General features: G+C 49.6%; 1 protein-coding gene across 1 annotated transcript in view; it reads left to right on the forward strand.

The window, feature by feature from the left end:
• ABHD1 (abhydrolase domain containing 1) overlaps positions 1–25,162 on the forward strand; it is a 115,898-nt gene that overhangs the window by 15,656 nt on the left and 75,080 nt on the right. The window contains exon 2 of the mRNA XM_068278906.1: positions 24,697–24,857. Coding sequence (XP_068135007.1) covers positions 24,697–24,857 — 161 coding nt within the window. The remainder of the gene's footprint in view (positions 1–24,696; positions 24,858–25,162) is intronic.

Consider the following 25,162-nt stretch of genomic DNA (forward strand, 5'->3'; position numbering starts at 1 on the left):
TGCAGCCAGATGAGTCAGGTTCAGCTTGATGAAGCTCAAGTCTTGGTGCAGCCAGATGAGTCAGGTTCAGCTTGGTGAAGCTCAGGTCTTGGTGCAGCCAGATGAGTCAGGTTCAGCTTGGTGAAGCACATGTCTTGGTGCAGCCAGATGAGTCAGGTTCAGCTCGGTGAAGCACAGGTCTTGGTGCAGCCAGATGAGTCAGGTTCAGCTTGGTGAAGAGCAGGTCTTGGTGCAGCCAGATGAGTCAGGTTCAGCTTGATGAAGCTCAAGTCTTGGTGCAGCCAGATGAGTCAGGTACAGCTTGGTGAAGCTCAGGTCTTGGTGTAGCCAGATGAGTCAGGTTCAGCATGGTGAAGCTCAGGTCTTGGTGCAGCCAGATGAGTCAGGAACAGCTTGGTGAAGCTCAGGTCTTGGTGCAGCCAGATGAGTCAGGTACAGCTTGGTGAAGCTCAGGTCTTGGTGCAGCCAGATGAGTCAGAGTCAGCTTGGTGAAGCTCAGGTCTTGGTGCAGCCAGATGAGTCAGGAACAGCTTGGTGAAGCTCAGGTCTTGGTGCAGCCAGATGAGTCAGGTACAGTTTGGTGAAGCACAGGTCTTGGTACAGCCAGATGAGTCAGGTAAAGCTTGGTGAAGCTCAGGTCTTGGTGCAGCCAGATGAGTCAGGAAAAGCTTGGTGAAGCACAGGTCTTGGTGCAGCCAGATGAGTCAGGTACAGTTTGGTGAAGCACAGGTCTTGGTACAGCCAGATGAGTCAGGGTCAGCTTGGTGAAGCTCAGGTCTTGGTGCAGCCAGATGAGTCAGGAACAGCTTGGTGAAGCTCAGGTCTTGGTGCAGCCAGATGAGTCAGGTACAGCTTGGTGAAGCTCAGGTCTTGGTGTAGCCAGATAAGTCAGGTTCAGCTTGGTGAAGCACAGGTCTTGGTGCAGCCAGATGAGTCAGGTTCAGCTTGGTGAAGCACAGGTCTTGGTGCAGCCAGATGAGTCAGGTTCACCTTGGTGAAGCTCAGGTCTTGGTGCAGCCAGATGAGTCAAGTTCAGCTTGGTGAAGCACAGGTCTTGGTGCAGCCAGATGAGTCACGTCCAGCTTGGTGAAGCACAGGTCTTGGTACAGCCAGATGAGTCAGGTACAGCTTGGTGAAGCTCAGGTCTTGGTGCAGCCAGATGAGTCAGGTACAGTTTGGTGAAGCACAGGTCTTGGTGCAGCCAGATGAGTCAGGATCAGCTTGGTGAAGCTCAGGTCTTGGTGCAGCCAGATGAGTCAGGTACAGCTTGGTGAAGCTCAGGTCTTGGTGCAGCCAGATGAGTCAGGGTCAGCTTGGTGAAGCTCAGGTCTTGGTGCAGCCAGATGAGTCAGGTTCAGCTTGGTGAAGCTCAGGTCTCGGTGCAGCCAAATGAGTCAGGTACAGTTTGGTGAAGCACAGGTCTTGGTACAGCCAGATGAGCCAGGTACAGCTTGGTGAAGCTCAGGTCTTGGTGCAGCCAGATGAGTCAGGTTCACCTTAGTGAAGCACAGGTCTTGGTGCAGCCAGATGAGTCACGTCCAGCTTGGTGAAGCACAGGTCTTGGTGCAGCCAGATGAGTCAGGTTCAGCTCGGTGAAGCACAGGTCTTGGTGCAGCCAGATGAGTCAGGTTCAGCTTGGTGAAGAACAGGTCTTGGTGCAGCCAGATGAGTCAGGTTCAGCTTGATGAAGCTCAAGTCTTGGTGCAGCCAGATGAGTCAGGTACAGCTTGGTGAAGCTCAGGTCTTGGTGTAGCCAGATAAGTCAGGTTCAGCTTGGTGAATCACAGGTCTTGTTGCAGCCAGATGAGTCAGGTACAGTTTGGTGAAGCTCAGGTCTTGGTGCAGCCAGATGAGTCAGGTTTAGCTTGGTGAAGCACATGTCTTGGTGCAGCCAGATGAGTCAGGTTCAGCTCGTTGAAGCACAGGTCTTGGTGCAGCCAGATGAGTCAGGTTCAACTTGGTAAAGCTCAAGTCTTGGTGCAGCCAGATGAGTCAGGTTCCGCTTGGTGAAGCACAGCTATTGGTGCAGCCAGATGAGTCAGGATCAGCTTGGTGAAGCTCTGGTCTTGGTGCAGCCAGATGAGTCAGGTTCAGCTTGGTGAAGCACAGGTCTTGGTGCAGCCACATGAGTCAGATCCAGCTTGGTGAAGCTCTGGTCTTGGTGCAGCCAGATGAGTCAGGTCCAGCTTGGTGAAGCACAGGTCTTGGTGCAGCCAGATGAGTCAGGTTCACCTTGGTGAAGCACAGGTCTTCTTGGTGCAGTCAGATGAGTCAGGTTCAGCTTGGTCAAGCTCAGGTCTTGGTGCAGCCAGATGAGTCAGGTTCATCTTGGTGAAGCTCAAGTCTTGGTGCAGCCAGATGAGTCAGGTTCAGCTTGGTGAAGCACAGGTCTTCTTGGTGCAGTCAGATGAGCCAGGTTCAGCTTGGTGAAGCTCAGGTCTTGGTGCAGCCAGATGAGTCAGGATCAGATTGGTGAAGCTCAGGTCTTCTCGGTGCAGCCAGATGAGTCAGGTTCCGCTTGGTGAAGCACAGGTCTTGGTGCAGCCAGATGAGTCAGGATCAGCTTGGTGAAGCTCTGGTCCTGGTGCAGCCAGATGAGTCAGGTACAGCTTGGTGAAGCACAGGTCTTCTTGGTGCAGACAGATGAGTCAGGATCAGCTTGGTGAAGCTCAGGTCTTGGTGCAGCCAGATGAGTCAGGTACAGCTTTGTGAAGCACACATCTTCTTGGTGCAGCCAGATGAGTCAGGATCAGCTTGGTGAAGCACAGGTCTTGGTGCAGCCAGATGAGTCAGGTTCAGCTTGGTGAAGTTCAGGTTTTGGTGCAGCCAGATGAGTCAGGATCAGCTTGGTTAAGCTTAGGTCTTGGTGCAGCCAGATGAGTCAGGATCAGCTTGGTAAAGCACATGTCTTGGTGTAGCCAGATGAGTAAGGATCAGTTTGGTGAAGCACAGGTGAGGTCTTGCTGAAGCCAGATGAGTCAGATTCAGCTTGGTGAAGCACAGGTCTTGGTGCAGCCAGATGAGTCAGGTTCAGCTTGGTAAAGCACAGATCTTGGTGCAGCCAGATGAGTCAGGTTCAGCTTGGTGAAGCACAGGTCTTCTTGGTGCAGTCAGATGAGTCAGGTTCAGCTTGGTGAAGCTCAGGTCTTGGTGCAGCCAGATGAGTCAGGATCAGATTGGTGAAGCTCAGGTCTTCTCGGTGCAGCCAGATGAGTCGGGTTCCGCTTACTGAAGCACAGGTCTTGGTGCAGCCAGATGAGTCAGGATCAGCTTGGTGAAGCTCAGGTCTTGGTGCAGCCAGATGAGTCAGGTACAGCTTGGTGAAGCACAGGTCTTCTTGGTGCAGCCAGATGAGTCAGGATCAGCTTGGTGAAGCTCAGGTCTTGGTGCAGCCAGATGAGTCAGATAAAGCTTTGTGAAGCACAGGTCCATTTGGTGCAGCCAGATGAGTCAGGTTCAGCTTGGTGAAGCACAGGTCTTGGTGCAGCCAGATGAGTCAGGTACAGCTTGGTGAAGCACAGGTCTTGGTGCAGCCAGATGAGTCAGGATGAGCTTGGTGAAGCTCAGGTCTTGGTGCAGCCAGATGAGTCAGGTTCAGCTTGGTGAAGCACAGGTCTTCTTGGTGCAGCCAGATGAGTCAGGAACAGCTTGGTGAAGCTCAGGTCTTAGTGCAGCCAGATGAGTCAGGTACAGCTTGGTGAAGCACAGGTCTTGGTGCAGCCAGATGAGTCAGGTTCAGCTTGGTGAAGCTCAGGTCTTGGTGCAGCCAGATGAGTCAGGTACAGCTTGGTGAAGCTCAGGTCTTGGTGCAGCCAGATGAGTCAGGATCAGCTTGGTGAAGCACAGGTCTTGGTGCAGCCAGATAAGTCAGGTACAGCTTGGTGAAGCACAAGTCTTCTTGGTGCAGCCAGATGAGTCAGGTTCAGCTTGGTGAAGCTCAGGTCTTGGTGCAGCCAGATGAGTCAGGATCAGACTGGTGAAGCTCAGGTCTTCTCGGTGCAGCCAGATGAGTCAGGTTCCGCTTGGTGAAGCACAGGTCTTGGTGCAGCCAGATGTGTCAGGATCAGCTTGGTGAAGCACAGGTCTTCTTGGTGCAGCCAGATGAGTCAGGTTCAGCTTGGTGAAGCACAGGTCTTGGTGCAGCCAGATGAGTCAGGTACAGCTTGGTGAAGCACAGGTCTTGGTGCAGCCAGATGAGTCAGGTACAGCTTGGTGAAGCTCAGGTCTTGGTGCAGCCAGATGAGTCAGGGTCAGCTTGGTTAAGCACAGGTCGTGGTGCAGCCAGATGAGTCAGGTACAGCTTGGTGAAGCACAAATCTTCTTGGTGCAGCCAGATGAGTCAGGTTCAGCTTGGTGAAGCTCGGGTCTTCTTGCTGCAGCCAAATGAGTCAGGTTCAGCTTGGTGAATCTCAGGTCTTGGTGCAGCCAGATAAATCAGGTTCAGCTTGGTGAAGCACAGGTCTTCTTGGTACAGCCAGATGAGTCAGGATCAGCTTGGTGAAGCTCAGGTCTTGGTGCAGCCAGATGAGTCAGGTTCAGCTTGGTGAAGCTCAGGTCTTCTTGGTGCAGCAAGATGAGTCAGGTTCAGCTTGGTGAAGCTCAGGTCTTGGTGCAGCCAGATGAGTCAGGATCAGCTTGGTGAAGCACAGGTCTTCTTGGTGCAGCCAGATGAGTCAGGATCAGCTTGGTGAAGCACAGGTCTTGGTGCAGCCAGATGAGTCAGGTTCAGCTTGGTGAAGCTCAGATCTTCTTGCCGCTTGGTGAAGCTCAGGTCTTGGTGCAGCCAGATGAGTCAGGTTCAGCTCGGTGAAGCACATGTCTTGGTGCAGCCAGATGAGTCAGGTTCAGCTCGGTGAAGCACAGGTCTTGGTGCAGCCAGATGAGTCAGGTTCAGCTTGGTGAAGAACAGGTCTTGGTGCAGCCAGATGAGTCAGGTTCAGCTTGATGAAGCTCAAGTCTTGGTGCAGCCAGATGAGTCAGGTACAGCTTGGTGAAGCTCAGGTCTTGGTGTAGCCAGATAAGTCAGGTTCAGCTTGGTGAATCACAGGTCTTGTTGCAGCCAGATGAGTCAGGTACAGTTTGGTGAAGCTCAGGTCTTGGTGCAGCCAGATGAGTCAGGTTTAGCTTGGTGAAGCACATGTCTTGGTGCAGCCAGATGAGTCAGGTTCAGCTCGTTGAAGCACAGGTCTTGGTGCAGCCAGATGAGTCAGGTTCAACTTGGTGAAGCTCAAGTCTTGGTGCAGCCAGATGAGTCAGGTTCCGCTTGGTGAAGCACAGCTATTGGTGCAGCCAGATGAGTCAGGATCAGCTTGGTGAAGCTCTGGTCTTGGTGCAGCCAGATGAGTCAGGTTCAGCTTGGTGAAGCACAGGTCTTGGTGCAGCCACATGAGTCAGATCCAGCTTGGTGAAGCTCTGGTCTTGGTGCAGCCAGATGAGTCAGGTCCAGCTTGGTGAAGCACAGGTCTTGGTGCAGCCAGATGAGTCAGGTTCAGCTTGGTGAAGCACAGGTCTTCTTGGTGCAGTCAGATGAGTCAGGTTCAGCTTGGTGAAGCTCAGGTCTTGGTGCAGCCAGATGAGTCAGGTTCATCTTGGTGAAGCTCAAGTCTTGGTGCAGCCAGATGAGTCAGGTTCAGCTTGGTGAAGCACAGGTCTTCTTGGTGCAGTCAGATGAGCCAGGTTCAGCTTGGTGAAGCTCAGGTCTTGGTGCAGCCAGATGAGTCAGGATCAGATTGGTGAAGCTCAGGTCTTCTCGGTGAAGCCAGATGAGTCAGGTTCCGCTTGGTGAAGCACAGGTCTTGGTGCAGCCAGATGAGTCAGGATCAGCTTGGTGAAGCTCTGGTCCTGGTGCAGCCAGATGAGTCAGGTACAGCTTGGTGAAGCACAGGTCTTCTTGGTGCAGCTAGATGAGTCAGGATCAGCTTGGTGAAGCTCAGGTCTTGGTGCAGCCAGATGAGTCAGGTACAGCTTTGTGAAGCACACATCTTCTTGGTGCAGCCAGATGAGTCAGGATCAGCTTGGTGAAGCACAGGTCTTGGTGCAGCCAGATGAGTCAGGTTCATCTTGGTGAAGCTCAAGTCTTGGTGCAGCCAGATGAGTCAGGTTCAGCTTGGTGAAGCACAGGTCTTCTTGGTGCAGTCAGATGAGCCAGGTTCAGCTTGGTGAAGCTCAGGTCTTGGTGCAGCCAGATGAGTCAGGATCAGCTTGGTGAAGCACAGGTCTTCTTGGTGCAGCCAGATGAGTCAGGATCAGCTTGGTGAAGCACAGGTCTTGGTGCAGCCAGATGAGTCAGGTTCAGCTTGGTGAAGCTCAGATCTTCTTGCCGCTTGGTGAAGCTCAGGTCTTGGTGCAGCCAGATGAGTCAGGTTCAGCTTGGTGAAGCACATGTCTTGGTGCAGCCAGATGAGTCAGGTTCAGCTCGGTGAAGCACAGGTCTTGGTGCAGCCAGATGAGTCAGGTTCAGCTTGGTGAAGAACAGGTCTTGGTGCAGCCAGATGAGTCAGGTTCAGCTTGATGAAGCTCAAGTCTTGGTGCAGCCAGATGAGTCAGGTACAGCTTGGTGAAGCTCAGGTCTTGGTGTAGCCAGATAAGTCAGGTTCAGCTTGGTGAATCACAGGTCTTGTTGCAGCCAGATGAGTCAGGTACAGTTTGGTGAAGCTCAGGTCTTGGTGCAGCCAGATGAGTCAGGTTTAGCTTGGTGAAGCACATGTCTTGGTGCAGCCAGATGAGTCAGGTTCAGCTCGTTGAAGCACAGGTCTTGGTGCAGCCAGATGAGTCAGGTTCAACTTGGTGAAGCTCAAGTCTTGGTGCAGCCAGATGAGTCAGGTTCCGCTTGGTGAAGCACAGCTATTGGTGCAGCCAGATGAGTCAGGTACAGCTTGGTGAAGCACAGGTCTTTGTGCAGCCAGATGAGTCAGGTACAGCTTGGTGAAGCTCAGGTCTTGGTGCAGCCAGATGAGTCAGGGTCAGCTTGGTTAAGCACAGGTCTTGGTGCAGCCAGATGAGTCAGGTACAGCTTGGTGAAGCACAAATCTTCTTGGTGCAGCCAGATGAGTCAGGTTCAGCTTGGTGAAGCTCGGGTCTTCTTGCTGCAGCCAAATGAGTCAGGTTCAGCTTGGTGAATCTCAGGTCTTGGTGCAGCCAGATAAATCAGGTTCAGCTTGGTGAAGCACAGGTCTTCTTGGTACAGCCAGATGAGTCAGGATCAGCTTGGTGAAGCTCAGGTCTTGGTGCAGCCAGATGAGTCAGGTTCAGCTTGGTGAAGCTCAGGTCTTCTTGGTGCAGCAAGATGAGTCAGGTTCAGCTTGGTGAAGCTCAGGTCTTGGTGCAGCCAGATGAGTCAGGATCAGCTTGGTGAAGCACAGGTCTTCTTGGTGCAGCCAGATGAGTCAGGATCAGCTTGGTGAAGCACAGGTCTTGGTGCAGCCAGATGAGTCAGGTTCAGCTTGGTGAAGCTCAGATCTTCTTGCCGCTTGGTGAAGCTCAGGTCTTGGTGCAGCCAGATGAGTCAGGTTCAGCTCGGTGAAGCACATGTCTTGGTGCAGCCAGATGAGTCAGGTTCAGCTCGGTGAAGCACAGGTCTTGGTGCAGCCAGATGAGTCAGGTTCAGCTTGGTGAAGAACAGGTCTTGGTGCAGCCAGATGAGTCAGGTTCAGCTTGATGAAGCTCAAGTCTTGGTGCAGCCAGATGAGTCAGGTACAGCTTGGTGAAGCTCAGGTCTTGGTGTAGCCAGATAAGTCAGGTTCAGCTTGGTGAATCACAGGTCTTGTTGCAGCCAGATGAGTCAGGTACAGTTTGGTGAAGCTCAGGTCTTGGTGCAGCCAGATGAGTCAGGTTTAGCTTGGTGAAGCACATGTCTTGGTGCAGCCAGATGAGTCAGGTTCAGCTCGTTGAAGCACAGGTCTTGGTGCAGCCAGATGAGTCAGGTTCAACTTGGTGAAGCTCAAGTCTTGGTGCAGCCAGATGAGTCAGGTTCCGCTTGGTGAAGCACAGCTATTGGTGCAGCCAGATGAGTCAGGATCAGCTTGGTGAAGCTCTGGTCTTGGTGCAGCCAGATGAGTCAGGTTCAGCTTGGTGAAGCACAGGTCTTGGTGCAGCCACATGAGTCAGATCCAGCTTGGTGAAGCTCTGGTCTTGGTGCAGCCAGATGAGTCAGGTCCAGCTTGGTGAAGCACAGGTCTTGGTGCAGCCAGATGAGTCAGGTTCAGCTTGGTGAAGCACAGGTCTTCTTGGTGCAGTCAGATGAGTCAGGTTCAGCTTGGTGAAGCTCAGGTCTTGGTGCAGCCAGATGAGTCAGGTTCATCTTGGTGAAGCTCAAGTCTTGGTGCAGCCAGATGAGTCAGGTTCAGCTTGGTGAAGCACAGGTCTTCTTGGTGCAGTCAGATGAGCCAGGTTCAGCTTGGTGAAGCTCAGGTCTTGGTGCAGCCAGATGAGTCAGGATCAGATTGGTGAAGCTCAGGTCTTCTCGGTGCAGCCAGATGAGTCAGGTTCCGCTTGGTGAAGCACAGGTCTTGGTGCAGCCAGATGAGTCAGGATCAGCTTGGTGAAGCTCTGGTCCTGGTGCAGCCAGATGAGTCAGGTACAGCTTGGTGAAGCACAGGTCTTCTTGGTGCAGCTAGATGAGTCAGGATCAGCTTGGTGAAGCTCAGGTCTTGGTGCAGCCAGATGAGTCAGGTACAGCTTTGTGAAGCACACATCTTCTTGGTGCAGCCAGATGAGTCAGGATCAGCTTGGTGAAGCACAGGTCTTGGTGCAGCCAGATGAGTCAGGTTCATCTTGGTGAAGCTCAAGTCTTGGTGCAGCCAGATGAGTCAGGTTCAGCTTGGTGAAGCACAGGTCTTCTTGGTGCAGTCAGATGAGCCAGGTTCAGCTTGGTGAAGCTCAGGTCTTGGTGCAGCCAGATGAGTCAGGATCAGCTTGGTGAAGCACAGGTCTTCTTGGTGCAGCCAGATGAGTCAGGATCAGCTTGGTGAAGCACAGGTCTTGGTGCAGCCAGATGAGTCAGGTTCAGCTTGGTGAAGCTCAGATCTTCTTGCCGCTTGGTGAAGCTCAGGTCTTGGTGCAGCCAGATGAGTCAGGTTCAGCTTGGTGAAGCACATGTCTTGGTGCAGCCAGATGAGTCAGGTTCAGCTCGGTGAAGCACAGGTCTTGGTGCAGCCAGATGAGTCAGGTTCAGCTTGGTGAAGAACAGGTCTTGGTGCAGCCAGATGAGTCAGGTTCAGCTTGATGAAGCTCAAGTCTTGGTGCAGCCAGATGAGTCAGGTACAGCTTGGTGAAGCTCAGGTCTTGGTGTAGCCAGATAAGTCAGGTTCAGCTTGGTGAATCACAGGTCTTGTTGCAGCCAGATGAGTCAGGTACAGTTTGGTGAAGCTCAGGTCTTGGTGCAGCCAGATGAGTCAGGTTTAGCTTGGTGAAGCACATGTCTTGGTGCAGCCAGATGAGTCAGGTTCAGCTCGTTGAAGCACAGGTCTTGGTGCAGCCAGATGAGTCAGGTTCAACTTGGTGAAGCTCAAGTCTTGGTGCAGCCAGATGAGTCAGGTTCCGCTTGGTGAAGCACAGCTATTGGTGCAGCCAGATGAGTCAGGATCAGCTTGGTGAAGCTCTGGTCTTGGTGCAGCCAGATGAGTCAGGTTCAGCTTGGTGAAGCACAGGTCTTGGTGCAGCCACATGAGTCAGATCCAGCTTGGTGAAGCTCTGGTCTTGGTGCAGCCAGATGAGTCAGGTCCAGCTTGGTGAAGCACAGGTCTTGGTGCAGCCAGATGAGTCAGGTTCAGCTTGGTGAAGCACAGGTCTTCTTGGTGCAGTCAGATGAGTCAGGTTCAGCTTGGTCAAGCTCAGGTCTTGGTGCAGCCAGATGAGTCAGGTTCATCTTGGTGAAGCTCAAGTCTTGGTGCAGCCAGATGAGTCAGGTTCAGCTTGGTGAAGCACAGGTCTTCTTGGTGCAGTCAGATGAGCCAGGTTCAGCTTGGTGAAGCTCAGGTCTTGGTGCAGCCAGATGAGTCAGGATCAGATTGGTGAAGCTCAGGTCTTCTCGGTGCAGCCAGATGAGTCAGGTTCCGCTTGGTGAAGCACAGGTCTTGGTGCAGCCAGATGAGTCAGGATCAGCTTGGTGAAGCTCTGGTCCTGGTGCAGCCAGATGAGTCAGGTACAGCTTGGTGAAGCACAGGTCTTCTTGGTGCAGCCAGATGAGTCAGGATCAGCTTGGTGAAGCTCTGGTCCTGGTGCAGCCAGATGAGTCAGGTACAGCTTGGTGAAGCACAGGTCTTCTTGGTGCAGCCAGATGAGTCAGGATCAGCTTGGTGAAGCACAGGTCTTGGTGCAGCCAGATGAGTCAGGATCAGCTTGGTGAAGCACAGGTCTTCTTGGTGCAGCCAGATGAGTCAGGATCAGCTTGATGAAGCTCAGGTCTTGGTGCAGCCAGATGAGTCAGGTTCAGCTTGGTGAAGCTCAGGTCTTGGTGCAGCCAGATGAGTCAGGTACAGCTTGGTGAAGCTCAGGTCTTGGTGCAGCCAGATAAGTCAGGTTCAGCTTGGTGAAGCTCAGATCTTCTTGCTGCAGCCAGATGAGTCAAGTTCAGCTTGGTGAAGCACAGGTCTTGGTGCAGCCAGATGAGTCAGGTTCAGCTTGGTGAAGCACAAGTCTTGGTGCAGCCAGATGAGTCAGGTTCAGCTTGGTGAAGCTCAGGTCTTCTTGGTAAAGCCAGATGAGTCAGGTACAGCTTGGTGAAGCACAAGTCTTCTTGCTGCAGCCAGATGAGTCAGGTTCAGCTTGGTGAAGCTCAGGTCTCGGTGCAGCCAGATGAGTCAGGGTCAGCTTGGTGAAGCTCAGGTCTTGGTGCAGCCTGATGAGTCAGGTACAGCTTGGTGAAGCACAGGTCTTGGTGCAGCCAGATGAGTCAGGATCAGCTTGGTGAAGCTCAGGTCTTGGTGCAGCCAGATGAGTCAGGTTCAGCTTGGTGAAGCTCAGGTCTTCTTGGTGCAGCAAGATGAGTCAGGTTCAGCTTGGTGAATCTCAGGTCTTGGTGCAGCCAGATGAGTCAGGTTCAGCTTGGTGCAGCACAGGTCTTCTTGGTGCAGCCAGATGAGTCAGGATCAGCTTGGTGAAGCACAGGTCTTGGTGCAGCCAGATGAGTCAGGATCAGCTTGGTGAAGCACAGGTCTTCTTGGTGCAGCCAGATGAGTCAGGATCAGCTTGGTGAAGCACAGGTCTTGGTGCAGCCAGATGAGTCAGGTTCAGCTTGGTGAAGCTCAGATCTTCTTGCTGCAGCCAGATGAGTCAAGTTCAGCTTGGTGAAGCACAGGTCTTGGTGCAGCCAGATGAGTCAGGTTCAGCTTGGTGAAGCACAAGTCTTGGTGCAGCCAGATGAGTCAGGTTCAGCTTGGTGAAGCTCAGGTCTTCTTGGTAAAGCCAGATGAGTCAGGTACAGCTTGGTGAAGCACAAGTCTTCTTCCTGCAGCCAGATGAGTCAGGTTCAGCTTGGTGAAGCTCAGGTCTCGGTGCAGCCAGATGAGTCAGGGTCAGCTTGGTGAAGCTCAGTTCTTGGTGCAGCCTGATGAGTCAGGTACAGCTTGGTGAAGCACAGGTCTTGGTGCAGCCAGATGAGTCAGGTACAGCTTGGTGAAGCTCAGGTCTTGGTGCAGCCAGATGAGTCAGGTTCAGCGTGGTGAAGCTCAGGTCTTGGTGCAGCCAGATGAGTCAGGTACAGCTTGGTGAACCACAGGTCTTGATACAGCCAGATGAGTTAGATTCAGCTTGGTGAAGCACAGGTCTTGGTGCAACCAGATGAGTCAGGTTCCGATTGGTGTAGCACAGGTCTTTTTGGTGCAGCCAGATAAGTCAGGTCCAGCTTGGTGAAGCTCAGGTCTTGGTGCAGCCAGATAAGTCAGGTTCAGCTTGGTGTAGCACAGGTCTTCTTGGTGCAGCCAGATAAGTCAGGTTCAGCTTGGTGAAGCACAGGTCTTCTTGTTGTTGCACCGCATCACTTGATAGACTAATGCATTTGATCCTCGTGGCATCCTCATTTTCCTCTGCAGTGGTCAAGTCTGGAGAAACATCCAAGGAAACGACCATGACATTCTTTCCACTAACAGGCTGAGGATATCAAGCAGCTCTGTAGCCTGTGATGACCTGTGGCCATGCTGCAACCAGGTGCACAGCCAAAGCACGACTTGTGACTAGAAAATCTTGAGGTGGAGACAGGATATCAATCCCCACTTACCTCAGTTCTTCAGGGTCCTGCAGCTCCCACTCGGGTGCAGGAAACAACAGCTATCTGAACCTGAGCTTGATTCTTTACAAACTGATCTGTCAAACGTTTAGTTTCTTTCATACACTTTGCATTCTGATCCAGGACCCAACATTTTACATATCTCAAGTCCCGTACTCTGCGAGCAATATACATCATGCATATACATTCATCTTTTTAGGTCCGTTTTTCCTCCGCTAAATACTACAAAGGAGTACATTTTATGGTACATCTGATCTGTGAAGCTGAGGTGGCTAGGGATGGAATTATTAGATGATGGCCTCTGTTTGGTTTGTCAGATGTTTGATGAAGCTGGGGTGGAATTATTAGATGATGGCCTCTGTTTGGTTTGTCAGATGTGTGATGAAGCTGAGGTGGCCTGGGTTGGAATTATTAGATGATGGCCTCTGTTTGGTTTGTCAGATGTGTGATGAAGCTGGGGTGGCCTGGGATGGAATTGTTAGATGATAGCCTGTTTGGTTTGTCCGATGTTTGATGAAGCTGGGGTGGCCTGGGATGGAATTGTTAGATGATGGCCTGTTTGGTTTGTCAGATGTTTGATGAAGCTGAGGTGGCCTGGGATGGAATTGTTAGATGATGACCTCTGTTTGGTTTGTCAGATGTTTGATGAAGCTGGGGTGTCCTGGGATGGCATTGTTAGATGATGGCCTCTGTTTGGTTTGTCAGATGTTTGATGAAGCTGAGGTGGCCTGGGATGGAATTGTTAGATGATGGCCTGTTTGGTTTGTCCGATGTGTGATGAAGCTGGGGTGGCCTGGGATGGAATTGTTAGATGATAGCCTGTTTGGTTTGTCCGATGTTTGATTAAGCTGGGGTGGCCTGGGATGGAATTGTTAGATGATGGCCTGTTTGGTTTGTCAGATGTTTGATGAAGCTGAGGTGGCCTGGGATGGAATTGTTAGATGATGACCTCTGTTTGGTTTGTCAGATGTTTGATGAAGCTGGGGTGTCCTGGGATGGCATTGTTAGATGATGTCCTGTTTGGTTTGTCAGATGTTTGATGAAGCTGAGGTGGCCTGGGATGGAATTGTTAGATGATGGCCACTATTTGGTTTGTCAGAGGTTTGATGAAGCTGGGGTGGCCTGGGTTGGAATTATTAGATGATGGCCTCTGTTTGGTTTGTCAGATGTGTGATGAAGCTGGGGTGGCCTGGGTTGGAATTATTAGATGATGGCCTCTGTTTGGTTTGTCAGATGTTTGATGAAGCTGGGGTGGCCTGGGATGGAATTGTTAGATGATGGCCTGTTTGGTTTGTCAGATGTTTGATGAAGCTGAGGTGGCCTGGGATGGAATTATTAGATGATGGCCTCTTTTTGGTTTGTCAGATGTGTGATGAAGCTGAAGTGGCCTGGGATGGAATTGTTAGATGATGGCCTCTGTTTGGTTTGTCAGATGTGTGATGAAGCTGAGGTGGCCTGGGTTGGAATTATTAGATGATGGCCTCTGTTTGGTTTGTCAGATGTTTGATGAAGCTGGGGTGGCCTGGGATGGAATTGTTAGATGATGGCCTGTTTGGTTTGTCCGATGTTTGATGAAGCTGAGGTGGCCTGGGATGGAATTATTAGATGATGGCCTCTGTTTGGTTTGTCAGATGTGTGATGAAGGTGGGGTGTCCTGGGATGGAATTATTAGATGATGGCCTCTTTTTGGTTTGTCAGATGTGTGATGAAGCTGAAGTGGCCTGGGATGGAATTGTTAGATGATGGCCTCTGTTTGGTTTGTCAGATGTGTGATGAAGCTGAGGTGGCCTGGGTTGGAATTATTAGATGATGGCCTCTGTTTGGTTTGTCAGATGTGTGATGAAGCTGGGGTGGCCTGGGATGGAATTGTTAGATGATAGCCTGTTTGGTTTGTCCGATGTTTGATTAAGCTGGGGTGGCCTGGGATGGAATTGTTAGATGATGGCCTGTTTGGTTTGTCAGATGTTTGATGAAGCTGAGGTGGCCTGGGATGGAATTGTTAGATGATGACCTCTGTTTGGTTTGTCAGATGTTTGATGAAGCTGGGGTGTCCTGGGATGGCATTGTTAGATGATGTCCTGTTTGGTTTGTCAGATGTTTGATGAAGCTGAGGTGGCCTGGGATGGAATTGTTAGATGATGGCCACTATTTGGTTTGTCAGATGTTTGATGAAGCTGGGGTGGCCTGGGATGGAATTGTTAGATGATGGCCTCTGTTTGGTTTGTCAGATGTGTGATGAAGCTGGGGTGGCCTGGGATGGAATTGTTAGATGATGGCCTGTTTGGTTTGTCAGATGTTTGATGAAGCTGAGGTGGCCTGGGTTGGAATTATTAGATGATGGCCTCTGTTTGGTTTGTCAGATGTGTGATGAAGGTGGGGTGTCCTGGGATGGAATTATTAGATGATGGCCTCTTTTTGGTTTGTCAGATGTGTGCTGAAGCTGAGGTGGCCTGGGATGGAATTGTTAGATGATGGCCTCTGTTTGGTTTGTCAGATGTGTGATGAAGCTGGGGTGGCCTGGGATGGAATTGTTAGATGATGGCCTGTTTGGTTTGTCAGATGTTTGATGAAGCTGAGGTGGCCTGGGTTGGAATTATTAGATGATGGCCTTTGTTTGGTTTGTCAGATGTTTGATGAGGCTGAGGTGGTCTGGGGTGGAATTGTTAGATGATGGCCTCTGGTTTGTCAGATGTTTGATGAAGCTGAGGTATCCTGGGATGGAATTGTTAGATGATGGCCTGTTTGGTTTCTCAGCTGTGTGATGAAGCTGAGGTTGTCTGGGATGGAATTGTTAGATGATGGCCTCAGTTTGGTTTATCAGATGTGTGATGAAGATGAGGTGGCCTGGGATGGAATTGTTAGATGATGGCCTGTTTGGTTTATCAGATGTGTGATGAAGCTGGGGGGGCTGGGATGGAATTGTTAGATGATGGCCACTATTTGGTTTGTCAGATGTTTGATGAAGCTGGGGTGGCCTGGGTTGGAATTATTAGATGATGGCCTCTGTTTGGTTTGTCAGATGTGTGATGAAGCTGGGGTGGCCTGGGTTGGAATTATTAGATGATGGCCTCTGTTTGGTTTGTCAGATGTTTGATGAAGCTGGGGTGGCCTGGGATGGAATTGTTAGATGATGGCCTGTTTGGTTTGTCAGATGTTTGATGAAGCTGAGGTGGCCTGGGATGGAATTATTAGATGATGGCCTCTGTTTGGTTTGTCAGATGTGTGATGAAGGTGGGGTGTCCTGGGATGGAATTATTAGATGATGGCCTCTTTTTGGTTTGTCAGATGTGTGATGAAGCTGAAGTGGCCTGGGATGGAATTGTTAGATGATGGCCTCTGTTTGGTTTGTCAGATGTGTGATGAAGCTGAGGTGGCCTGGGTTGGAATTATTAGATGATGGCCTCTGTTTGGTTTGTCAGATGTGTGATGAAGTTGGGGTGGCCTGGGATGGAATTGTTAGATGATAGCCTGTTTGGTTTGTCCGATGTTTGATTAAGCTGGGGTGGCCTGGGATGGAATTGTTAGATGATGGCCTGTTTGGTTTGTCAGATGTTTGATGAAGCTGAGGTGGCCTGGGATGGAATTGTTAGATGATGACCTCTGTTTGGTTTGTCAGATGTTTGATGAAGCTGGGGTGTCCTGGGATGGCATTGTTAGATGATGTCCTGTTTGGTTTGTCAGATGTTTGATGAAGCTAAGGTGGCCTGGGATGGAATTGTTAGATGATGGCCACTATTTGGTTTGTCAGATGTTTGATGAAGCTGGGGTGGCCTGGGTTGGAATTATTAGATGATGGCCTCTGTTTGGTTTGTCAGATGTGTGATGAAGGTGGGGTGTCCTGGGATGGAATTATTAGATGATGGCCTCTTTTTGGTTTGTCAGATGTGTGATGAAGCTGAGGTGGCCTGGGATGGAATTGTTAGATGATGGCCTCTGTTTGGTTTGTCAGATGTGTGATGAAGCTGGGGTGGCCTGGGATGGAATTGTTAGATGATGGCCTGTTTGGTTTGTCAGATGTTTGATGAAGCTGAGGTGGCCTGGGTTGGAATTATTAGATGATGGCCTTTGTTTGGTTTGTCAGATGTTTGATGAGGCTGAGGTGGTCTGGGGTGGAATTGTTAGATGATGGCCTCTGGTTTGTCAGATGTTTGATGAAGCTGAGGTATCCTGGGATGGAATTGTTAGATGATGTCCTGTTTGGTTTCTCAGCTGTGTGATGAAGCTGAGGTTGTCTGGGATGGAATTGTTAGATGATGGCCTCAGTTTGGTTTATCAGATGTGTGATGAAGATGAGGTGGCCTGGGATGGAATTGTTAGATGATGGCCTGTTTGGTTTATCAGATGTGTGATGAAGCTGGGGGGCCTGGGATGGAATTGTTAGATGATGGCCTCTGTTTGGTTTGCCGGATGTTTGATGAAGCTGGGGTGGCCTAGGATGGAATTGTTAGATGATGGCCTCTGTTTGGTTTGTCCGATGTTTGATGATGCTGGGGTGGCCTGGGTTGGAATTGTTAGATGATGGCCTGTTTGGTTTATCAGATGTGTGATGATGCTGGGGTGGCCTGGGTTGGAATTGTTAGATGATGGCCTCTGTGTGGTTTATCAGATGTGTGATGAAGCTGGGGGGGCCTGGGATGGAATTGTTAGATGATGGCCTCTGTGTGGTTTATCCGATGTTTGATGAAGCTGGGGTGTCCTGGGATGGAATTGTTAGATGATGGCCTCTGTGTGGTTTGTCAGATGTGTGATGAAGCTGGGGTGGCCTGGGATGGAATTGTTAGATGATGGCCTCTGTGTGGTTTGTCAGATGTGTAATGAAGCTGGGGGGCCTGGGATGGAATTGTTAGATGATGGCCTGTTTGGTTTATCAGATGTGTGATGAAGATGAGGTGGCCTGGGTTGGAATTATTAGATGATGTCCTGTTTGGTTTATCCGATGTTTGATGAAGCTGGGGTGTCCTGGGATGGAATTGTTAGATGATGGCCTCTGTGTGGTTTGTCAGATGTGTGATGAAGCTGGGGTGGCCTGGGATGGAATTGTTAGATGATGGCCTGTTTGGTTTGTCAGATGTGTGATGAGGCTGGGGTGGCCTGGGATGGAATTGTTAGATGATGGCCTCTGTTTGGTTTGTCAGATGTTTGATGAAGCTGAGGTGGCCTAGGATGGAATTGTTAGATGATGGCCTCTGTTTGGTTTGTCAGATATTTGATGAAGCTGGGGTGGCCTGGGATGGAATTGTTAGACGATGGCCTCTGTTTGCAGGGCCGGTTTAAGCAACAATGGGGCCCCAGGGCAAAATAAACCTGAGCCCCCCCCCCAACAGATACCCCGGAACAAAAATCGGCATTAAGGGACCTTTTTTGCAGCTGGTATAGTCAGGGTGTGAAGCCCCAATCGGTCGGAGCTCCACATTCTGGCTACCCCAGCCTGCATGGGGGACAAGGGGTTAAAAAATTTCAGGAGGGGGGACTCCACATAATTTTTTTTTTAATTCCCGCACTCTAAACATAAAAAGAAAATTGGGAAAATAGGAAAACATGCCAGGGATCTTCATACAGCCATATTGCGGCTGTATAGCGATCCCTGGCCAAAGCGCTGCGGCTGCGTATAGACCCCCTGGAAACCCCATCAGGAAATTTAGTGCTCTTTCTTTTGATACATGTAAAATTACACTACCGTTGGGTTTGCTACTAAAAGTGACATTTACCGCATTTAAAAGTATACTTTCTTCCTTCGAAACTTTAAAATCGATTTGGTGGATTTGCTATTGACCATTAAAGTCAGCGGGTTTTTAAATGTGTATTTTTTTTCCTTTGAAACTTTAAAATCAGTTTTCTCAAAAACTATAAGGTCGATTTGAATTTTTTTTTCCTCTTGTAGCCACTGGGGGCCCCTACAAGCTCTGGGGCCCTGGGGCAATTGCCCCCTTTGCCTCTATGGTAGCGCCGGCCCTTTCTGTTTGGTTTGTCCAATGTTTGATGAAGGTGAGGTGGCCTGGGATGGAATTATTAGATGATGGCCTCTTTTTGGTTTGTCAGATGTGTGATGAAGCTGGGGTGGCCTGGGTTGGAATTATTAGATGATGGCCTCTGTTTGGTTTGTCAGATGTGTGATGAAGCTGAGGTGGCCTGGGATGGAATTGTTAGATGATAGCCTGTTTGGTTTGTCCAATGTTTGATTAAGCTGGGGTGGCCTGGGATAGAATTGTTAGATGATGGCCTGTTTGGTTTGTCAGATGTTTGATGAAGCTGAGGTGGCCTGGGATGGAATTGTTAGATGATGGCCACTGTTTAGTTTGTCAGATGTTTGATGAAGCTGGGGTGGCCTGGGTTGGAATTATTAGATGATGGCCTCTGTTTGGTTTGTCAGATGTGTAATGAAGCTGGGGGGCCTGGGATGGAATTGTTAGATGATGGCCTCTGTGTGGTTTATCAGATGTGTGATGAAGATGAGGTGGCCTGGGTTGGAATTATTAGATGATGTCCTGTTTGGTTTATCCGATGTTTGATGAAGCTGGGGTGTCCTGGGATGGAATTGTTAGATGATGGCCTCTGTGTGGTTTGTCAGATGTGTGATGAAGCTGGGGTGGCCTGGGATGGAATTGTTAGATGATGGCCTGTTTGGTTTGTCAGATGTGTGATGAGGCTGGGGTGGCCTGGGATGGAATTGTTAGATGATGGCCTCTGTTTGGTTTGTCAGATGTTTGATGAAGCTGAGGTGGCCTAGGATGGAATTGTTAGATGATGGCCTCTGTTTGGTTTGTCAGATATTTGATGAAGCTGGGGTGGCCTGGGATGGAATTGTTAGACGATGGCCTCTGTTTGCAGGGCCGGTTTAAGCAACAATGGGGCCCCAGGGCAAAATAAACCTGGGCCCCCCCCCCCCCCCAACAGATACCCCGGAACAAAAATCGGCATTAAGGGACCTTTTTTGCAGCTGGTATAGTCAGGGTGTGAAGCCCCAATCGGTCGGAGCTCCACATTCTGGCTACCCCAGCCTGCATGGGGGACAAGTGGTTAAAACATTTCAGGAGGGGGGACCCCACATAATTTTTTTTTTAATTCCCGCACTCTAAACATAAAAAGAAAATTGGGAAAATAGGAAAACATGCCAGGGATCTTCATACAGCCATATTGCGGCTGTATAGCGATCCCTGGCCAAAGCGCTGCGGCTGCGTATAGACCCCCTGGAAACCCCATCAGGAAATTTAGTGCTCTTTCTTTTGATACATGTAAAATTACACTACCGTTGGGTTTGCTACTAAAAGTGACATTTACCGCATTTAAAAGTATACTTTCTTCCTTCGAAACTTTAAAATCGATTTGGTGGATTTGCTATTGACCATTAAAGTCAGCGGGTTTTTAAATGTGTATTTTTTTTCCTTTGAAACTTTAAAATCAGTTTTCTCAAAAACTATAAGGTCGATTTGAATTTTTTTTTTCCTCTTGTAGCCACTGGGGGCCCCTACAAGCTCTGGGGCCCTGGGGCAGTTGCCCCCTTTGCCTCTATGGTAGCGCCGGCCCTTTCTGTTTGGTTTGTCCAATGTTTGATGAAGGTGAGGTGGCCTGGGATGGAATTATTAGATGATGGCCTCTTTTTGGTTTGTCAGATGTGTGATGAAGCTGGGGTGGCCTGGGTTGGAATTATTAGATGATGGCCTCTGTTTGGTTTGTCAGATGTGTGATGAAGCTGAGGTGGCCTGGGATGGAATTGTTAGATGATAGCCTGTTTGGTTTGTCCGATGTTTGATTAAGCTGGGGTGGCCTGGGATAGAATTGTTAGATGATGGCCTGTTTGGTTTGTCAGATGTTTGATGAAGCTGAGGTGGCCTGGGATGGAATTGCTAGATGATGGCCACTGTTTAGTTTGTCAGATGTTTGATGAAGCTGGGGTGGCCTGGGTTGGAATTATTAGATGATGGCCTCTGTTTGGTTTGTTAGATGTGTGATGAAGCTGGGGGGCCTGGGATGGAATTGTTAGATGATGGCCTCTGTTTGGTTTGTCAGATGTGTGATGAAGATGAGGTGGCCTGGGTTGGAATTATTAGATGATGTCCTGTTTGGTTTGTCAGATGTTCGATGAAGCTGAGGTGGCCTGGGATGGAATTGTTAGATGATGGCCTCTGTTTAGTTTGTCCAATGTTTGATGAAGCCGGGGTGGCCTGGGATGAAATTGTTAGATGATAGCCTCTAGTTTGTCAGATGTTTGATGAAGCTGGGGTGGCCTGGGGTGGAATTGTTAGATGATGGCCTCTGTTTGGTTTGTCAGATGTGTGATGAAGCTGGGGTGGCCTGGAATGGAATTGTTCGATGATGGCCTCTGTGTGGTTTGTCAGATGTGTGATGAAGCTGAGGTGGCCTGGGATTGAATTGTTAGAAGATGGCCTCTGTTTGGTTTGTCAGATGTGTGATGAAGCTGAGGTGGCCTGGGATGGAATTGTTAGATGATGGCCTCTGTTTGGTTAGTCAGATGTGTGATGAAGCTGAGGTGACCTGGGATGGAATTGTTAGATGATGGCCTCTAGTTTGTCAGATGTGTGATGAAGCTGAGGTGGCCTGGGATTGAATTGTTAGAAGATGGCCTCTGTTTGGTTTGTCAGATGTGTGATGAAGCTAAGGTGGCCTAGGATGCAATTGTTAGATGATGGCCTGTTTGGTTTGTCAGATGTTTGATGAAGCTGGGGTGGTCTGGGATGAAATTGTTAGATGATGCCCTGTTTGGTTTGTCAGATGTGTGATGAAGGTGGGGTGGCCTGGGATGGAATTATTAGATAATGGTTTCTGTTTGGTTTGTCAGATGTTTGATGAAGCTGGGGTGGCCTTGGATGGAATTGTTCGATGATGGCCTCTGTTTGGTTTGTCAGATATTTGATGAAGCTGAGGTGGCCTGGGATGGTATTGTTAGATGATGGTCTCTGTTTGGTTTGTCAGATGTTTGATGAAGCTGAGGTGGCCTGGGATGGAATTGTTCGATGATGGCCTCTGTTTGGTTTGTCAGATGTTTGATGAAGCTGAGGTGGCCTGGGATGGTATTGTTAGATGATAGCCTCTGTTTGGTTAGTCAGATGTTTGATGAAGCTGAGGTGGCCTGGGATGGTATTGTTAGATGATGGTCTCTGTTTGGTTAGTCAGATGTTTGATGAAGCTGAGGTGGCCTGGGATGGAATTGTTCGATGATGGCCTCTGTTTGGTTTGCCGGATGTTTGATGAAGCTGGGGTGGCCTTGGATGGAATTGTTAGATGATGGCCTCTGTTTGGTTAGTCAGATGTGTGATGAAGCTGAGGTGGCCTGGGATTCAATTGTTAAAAGATGGCCTCTGTTTGGTTTGTCAGATGTTTGATGAAGCTAAGGTGGCCTGGGATGGAATTGCTAGTTGATGGCCTGTGGTTTGTCAGACGTTTGATGAAGCTGGGGTGGTCTGGGATGGAATTGTTAGATGATGGCCTCTGTTTGGTTTGTCAAATGTGTGCTGAAGCTGGGGTGGTCTGGGATGAAATTGTTAGATGATGGCCTCTGGTTTGTCTGATGTTTGATGAAGCTGAGGTGGTCTGGGATGGAATTGTTAGATGATGGCCTCTGTTTGGTTTGTCAGATGTTTGATGAAGCTAAGGGGGCCTGGGATGGAATTATTAGATGATGGTTTCTGTTTGGTTTGTCAGATGTTTGATGAAGCTGGGGTGGCCTGGGATGGAATTGTTAGATGATGGCCTCTGGTTTGTCTGATGTTTGATGAAGCTGAGGTGGTCTGGGATGGAATTGTTAGATGATGGCCTCTGTTTGGTTTGTCAGATGTTTGATGAAGCTGGGGGGGCCTGGGATGGAATTGTTAGATGATGGCCTCTGTTTGGTTAGTCAGATGTGTGATGAAGCTGAGGTGGCCTGGGATTTAATTGTTAGAAGATGGCCTCTGTTTGGTTTGTCAGATGTGTGATGAAGCTAAGGTGGCCTGGGATGGAATTGCTAGTTGATGGCCTGTGGTTTGTCAGATGTTTGATGAAGCTGGGGTGGTCTGGGATGAAATTGTTAGATGATGGCCTCTGTTTGGTTTGTCAGATGTTTGATGAAGCTGGGGGGGCCTGGGATGGAATTGTTAGATGATGGCCTCTGTTTGGTTTGTCAGATGTTTGATGAAGCTGGGGTGGCCTGGGATGGAATTGTTAGATGATGGCCTCTGTTTGGTTTGTCAGATGTTTGATGAAGCTGGGGTGGCATGGGATGGAATTGTTAGATGATGGCCTGTTTGGTTTGTCAGATGTTTGATGAAGGTGAGGTGTCCTGGGATGGAATTGTTAGATGATGGCCACTGTTTGGTTTGTCAGATGTGTGATGAAGCTGGGGGGGCCTGGGATGGAATTGTTAGATGATGGCCTCTGTTTGGTTTGTCAGATGTTTAATGAAGCTGGGGTGGCCTGGGATGGAATTGTTAGATGATGGCCTCTGTTTGGTTTGTCCGATGTTTGATGATGCTGGGGTGGCCTGGGATGGAATTGTTAGATGATGGCCTGTTTGGTTTGTCAGATGTGTGATGAAGCTGGGGGGGGGGGGGGGGGGCTGGGATGGAATTGTTAGATGATGGCCTCTGTTTGGTTTGTCAGATGTGTGATGAAGCTGGGGTGCTCTGGGATGGAATTGTTAGATGATGGCCTCTGTTTGGTTTGTCAGATGTTTGATGAAGCTGGGGTGGCCTGGGATGGAATTGTTAGATGATGGCCTCTGTTTGGTTTGTCAGATGTTTGATGAAGCTGGGGTGGCATGGGATGGAATTGTTAGATGATGGCCTGTTTGGTATGTCAGATGTTTGATGAAGGTGAGGTGGCCTGGGATGGAATTGTTAGATGATGGCCTCTAGTTTGTCAGATGTTTGATGAAGCCGGGGTGGCCTGGGATGGAATTGTTAGATGATGGCCTCTGTTTGGTTTGTCAGATGTTTGATGAAGGTGAGGTGGCCTGGGATGGAATTGTTAGATGATGGCCTCTGTTTGGTTTGTCTGATGTTTGATGAAGCTTGGGTATCCTGGGATGGAATTGTTAGATGATGGCCTCTGTTTGGTTTGCCGGATGTTTGATGAAGCTGGGGTGGCCTAGGATGGAATTGTTAGATGATGGCCTCTGTTTGGTTTGTCCGATGTTTGATGATGCTGGGGTGGCCTGGGATGGAATTGTTAGATGATGGCCTGTTTGGTTTGTCAGATGTTTGATGAAGCTGGGGTGGCCTGGGATGGAATTGTTAGATGATGGCCTCTGTTTGGTTTGTCAGATGTGTGATGAAGCTGGGGTGGCCTGGGATGGAATTGTTAGATGATGGCCTCTGTGTGGTTTGTCAGATGTGTGATGAGGCTGGGGTGGCCTGGGATGGATTTGTTAGATGATGGTCTCTGGTTTGCCCGATGTTTGATGAAGCTGAGGTATCCTGGGATGGAATTGTTAGATGATGGCCTCTGTTTGGTTTGTCAGATGTTTGATGAAGCTGGGGTGGCCTGGGATGGAATTGTTAGATGATGGCCTCTATTTGGTTTGTCAGATGTTTGATGAAGCTGGGGTGGCCTGTAAAAGAATTGTTAGATGATGGCCTCTGTTTGGTTTGTTTGATGTTTGATGAAGCCGGGGTGGCCTGGGATGGAATTGATAGATGATGGCCTGTTTGGTTTGTCAGATGTGTGATGAAGGTGGGGTGGCCTGGGATGGAATTGTTAGATGATGGCCTCTATTTGGTTTGTCAGATGTTTGATGAAGCTGGGTGGCCTTTAAAAGAATTGTTAGATGATGGCCTCTGTTTGGTTTGTCCGATGTTTGATGAAGCTGGGGGGCCTGGGATGGAATTGTTAGATGATGGCCTGTTTGGTTTGTCAGATGTTTGATGAAGCTGGGGGGCCTGGGATGGAATTGTTAGATGATGGCCTCTGTTTGGTTTGTCAGATGTGTGATGAAGCTGGGGTGGCCTAGGATGGAATTGTTAGATGATGGCCTCTGTTTGGTTTGTCCGATGTTTGATGAAGCTGGGGTGGCTTGGGATGGAATTGATAGATGATGGCCTGTTTGCCCGATGTTTGATGAAGCTGAGGTATCCTGGGATGGAATTGTTAGATGATGGCCCTGTTCGGTTTGTCAGATGTGTGATGAGGCTGGGGTGGCCTGGGGTGGAATTGTTAGATGATGGCCTGTTTGGTTTGTCAGATGTTTGATTAAGCTGAGGTTGTCTAGGGTGGAATTGTTAGATGATGGACTCTGTTTGGTTTGTCCAATGTTTGATGAAGCTGAGGTTGCCTTGGATGGAATTGTTAGATGATGCCCTGTCTGGTTTGTCCAATGTTTGATGAAGCTGAGGTTGTCTGGGATGGAATTGTTAGATGATGGCCTCTGTTTTGTTTGTCCGATGTTTGATAAAGGTGAGGTGGCCTTGGATGGAATTTCTAGATGATGGCCTGTTTGGTTTGTCAGATGTTTAATGAAGCGGATATGTTTTCTGTTGTAGATACCTCGTCTGGTGGCAGCAGATCCACTACACCATTTCCTGCAGTCTCACTGTCCAGTGGTGAAGACTGCCTTCTGCCCCACCTTCTGGTGCGTTGGAGGAAGGATTCAAACCATTGCCCGGGTCTTCCTACTGTCCAAGCCTCACCCAACCTACAGGAAGTAAGTTACTCACTGATCTAATATCTGTACCATACAGAGATGTGTATGCCTGGACAATACCATGTACAAAGACTAAAGGTGTATGCCAGGACCAGTCTATATACAAAGGGAAATGTAATCCATGACTGTACCATGCACTAATAGCGCAGGTGTATGCTATGACTGTACCATGCACTGATAGTGCAGGTGTGTGCCAGGACTGTAGCGTGCACTGATAGCGCAGGTGTATGCTAGGACTGTACCATGCACTGATAGTGCAGGTGTGTGCCAGGACTGTAGCGTGCACTGATAGCGCAGATGTGTGC

This window comes from Hyperolius riggenbachi, chromosome 4, assembly GCF_040937935.1.
Source record: "Hyperolius riggenbachi isolate aHypRig1 chromosome 4, aHypRig1.pri, whole genome shotgun sequence".
Taxonomy (NCBI): Eukaryota; Metazoa; Chordata; class Amphibia; order Anura; family Hyperoliidae; genus Hyperolius; species Hyperolius riggenbachi.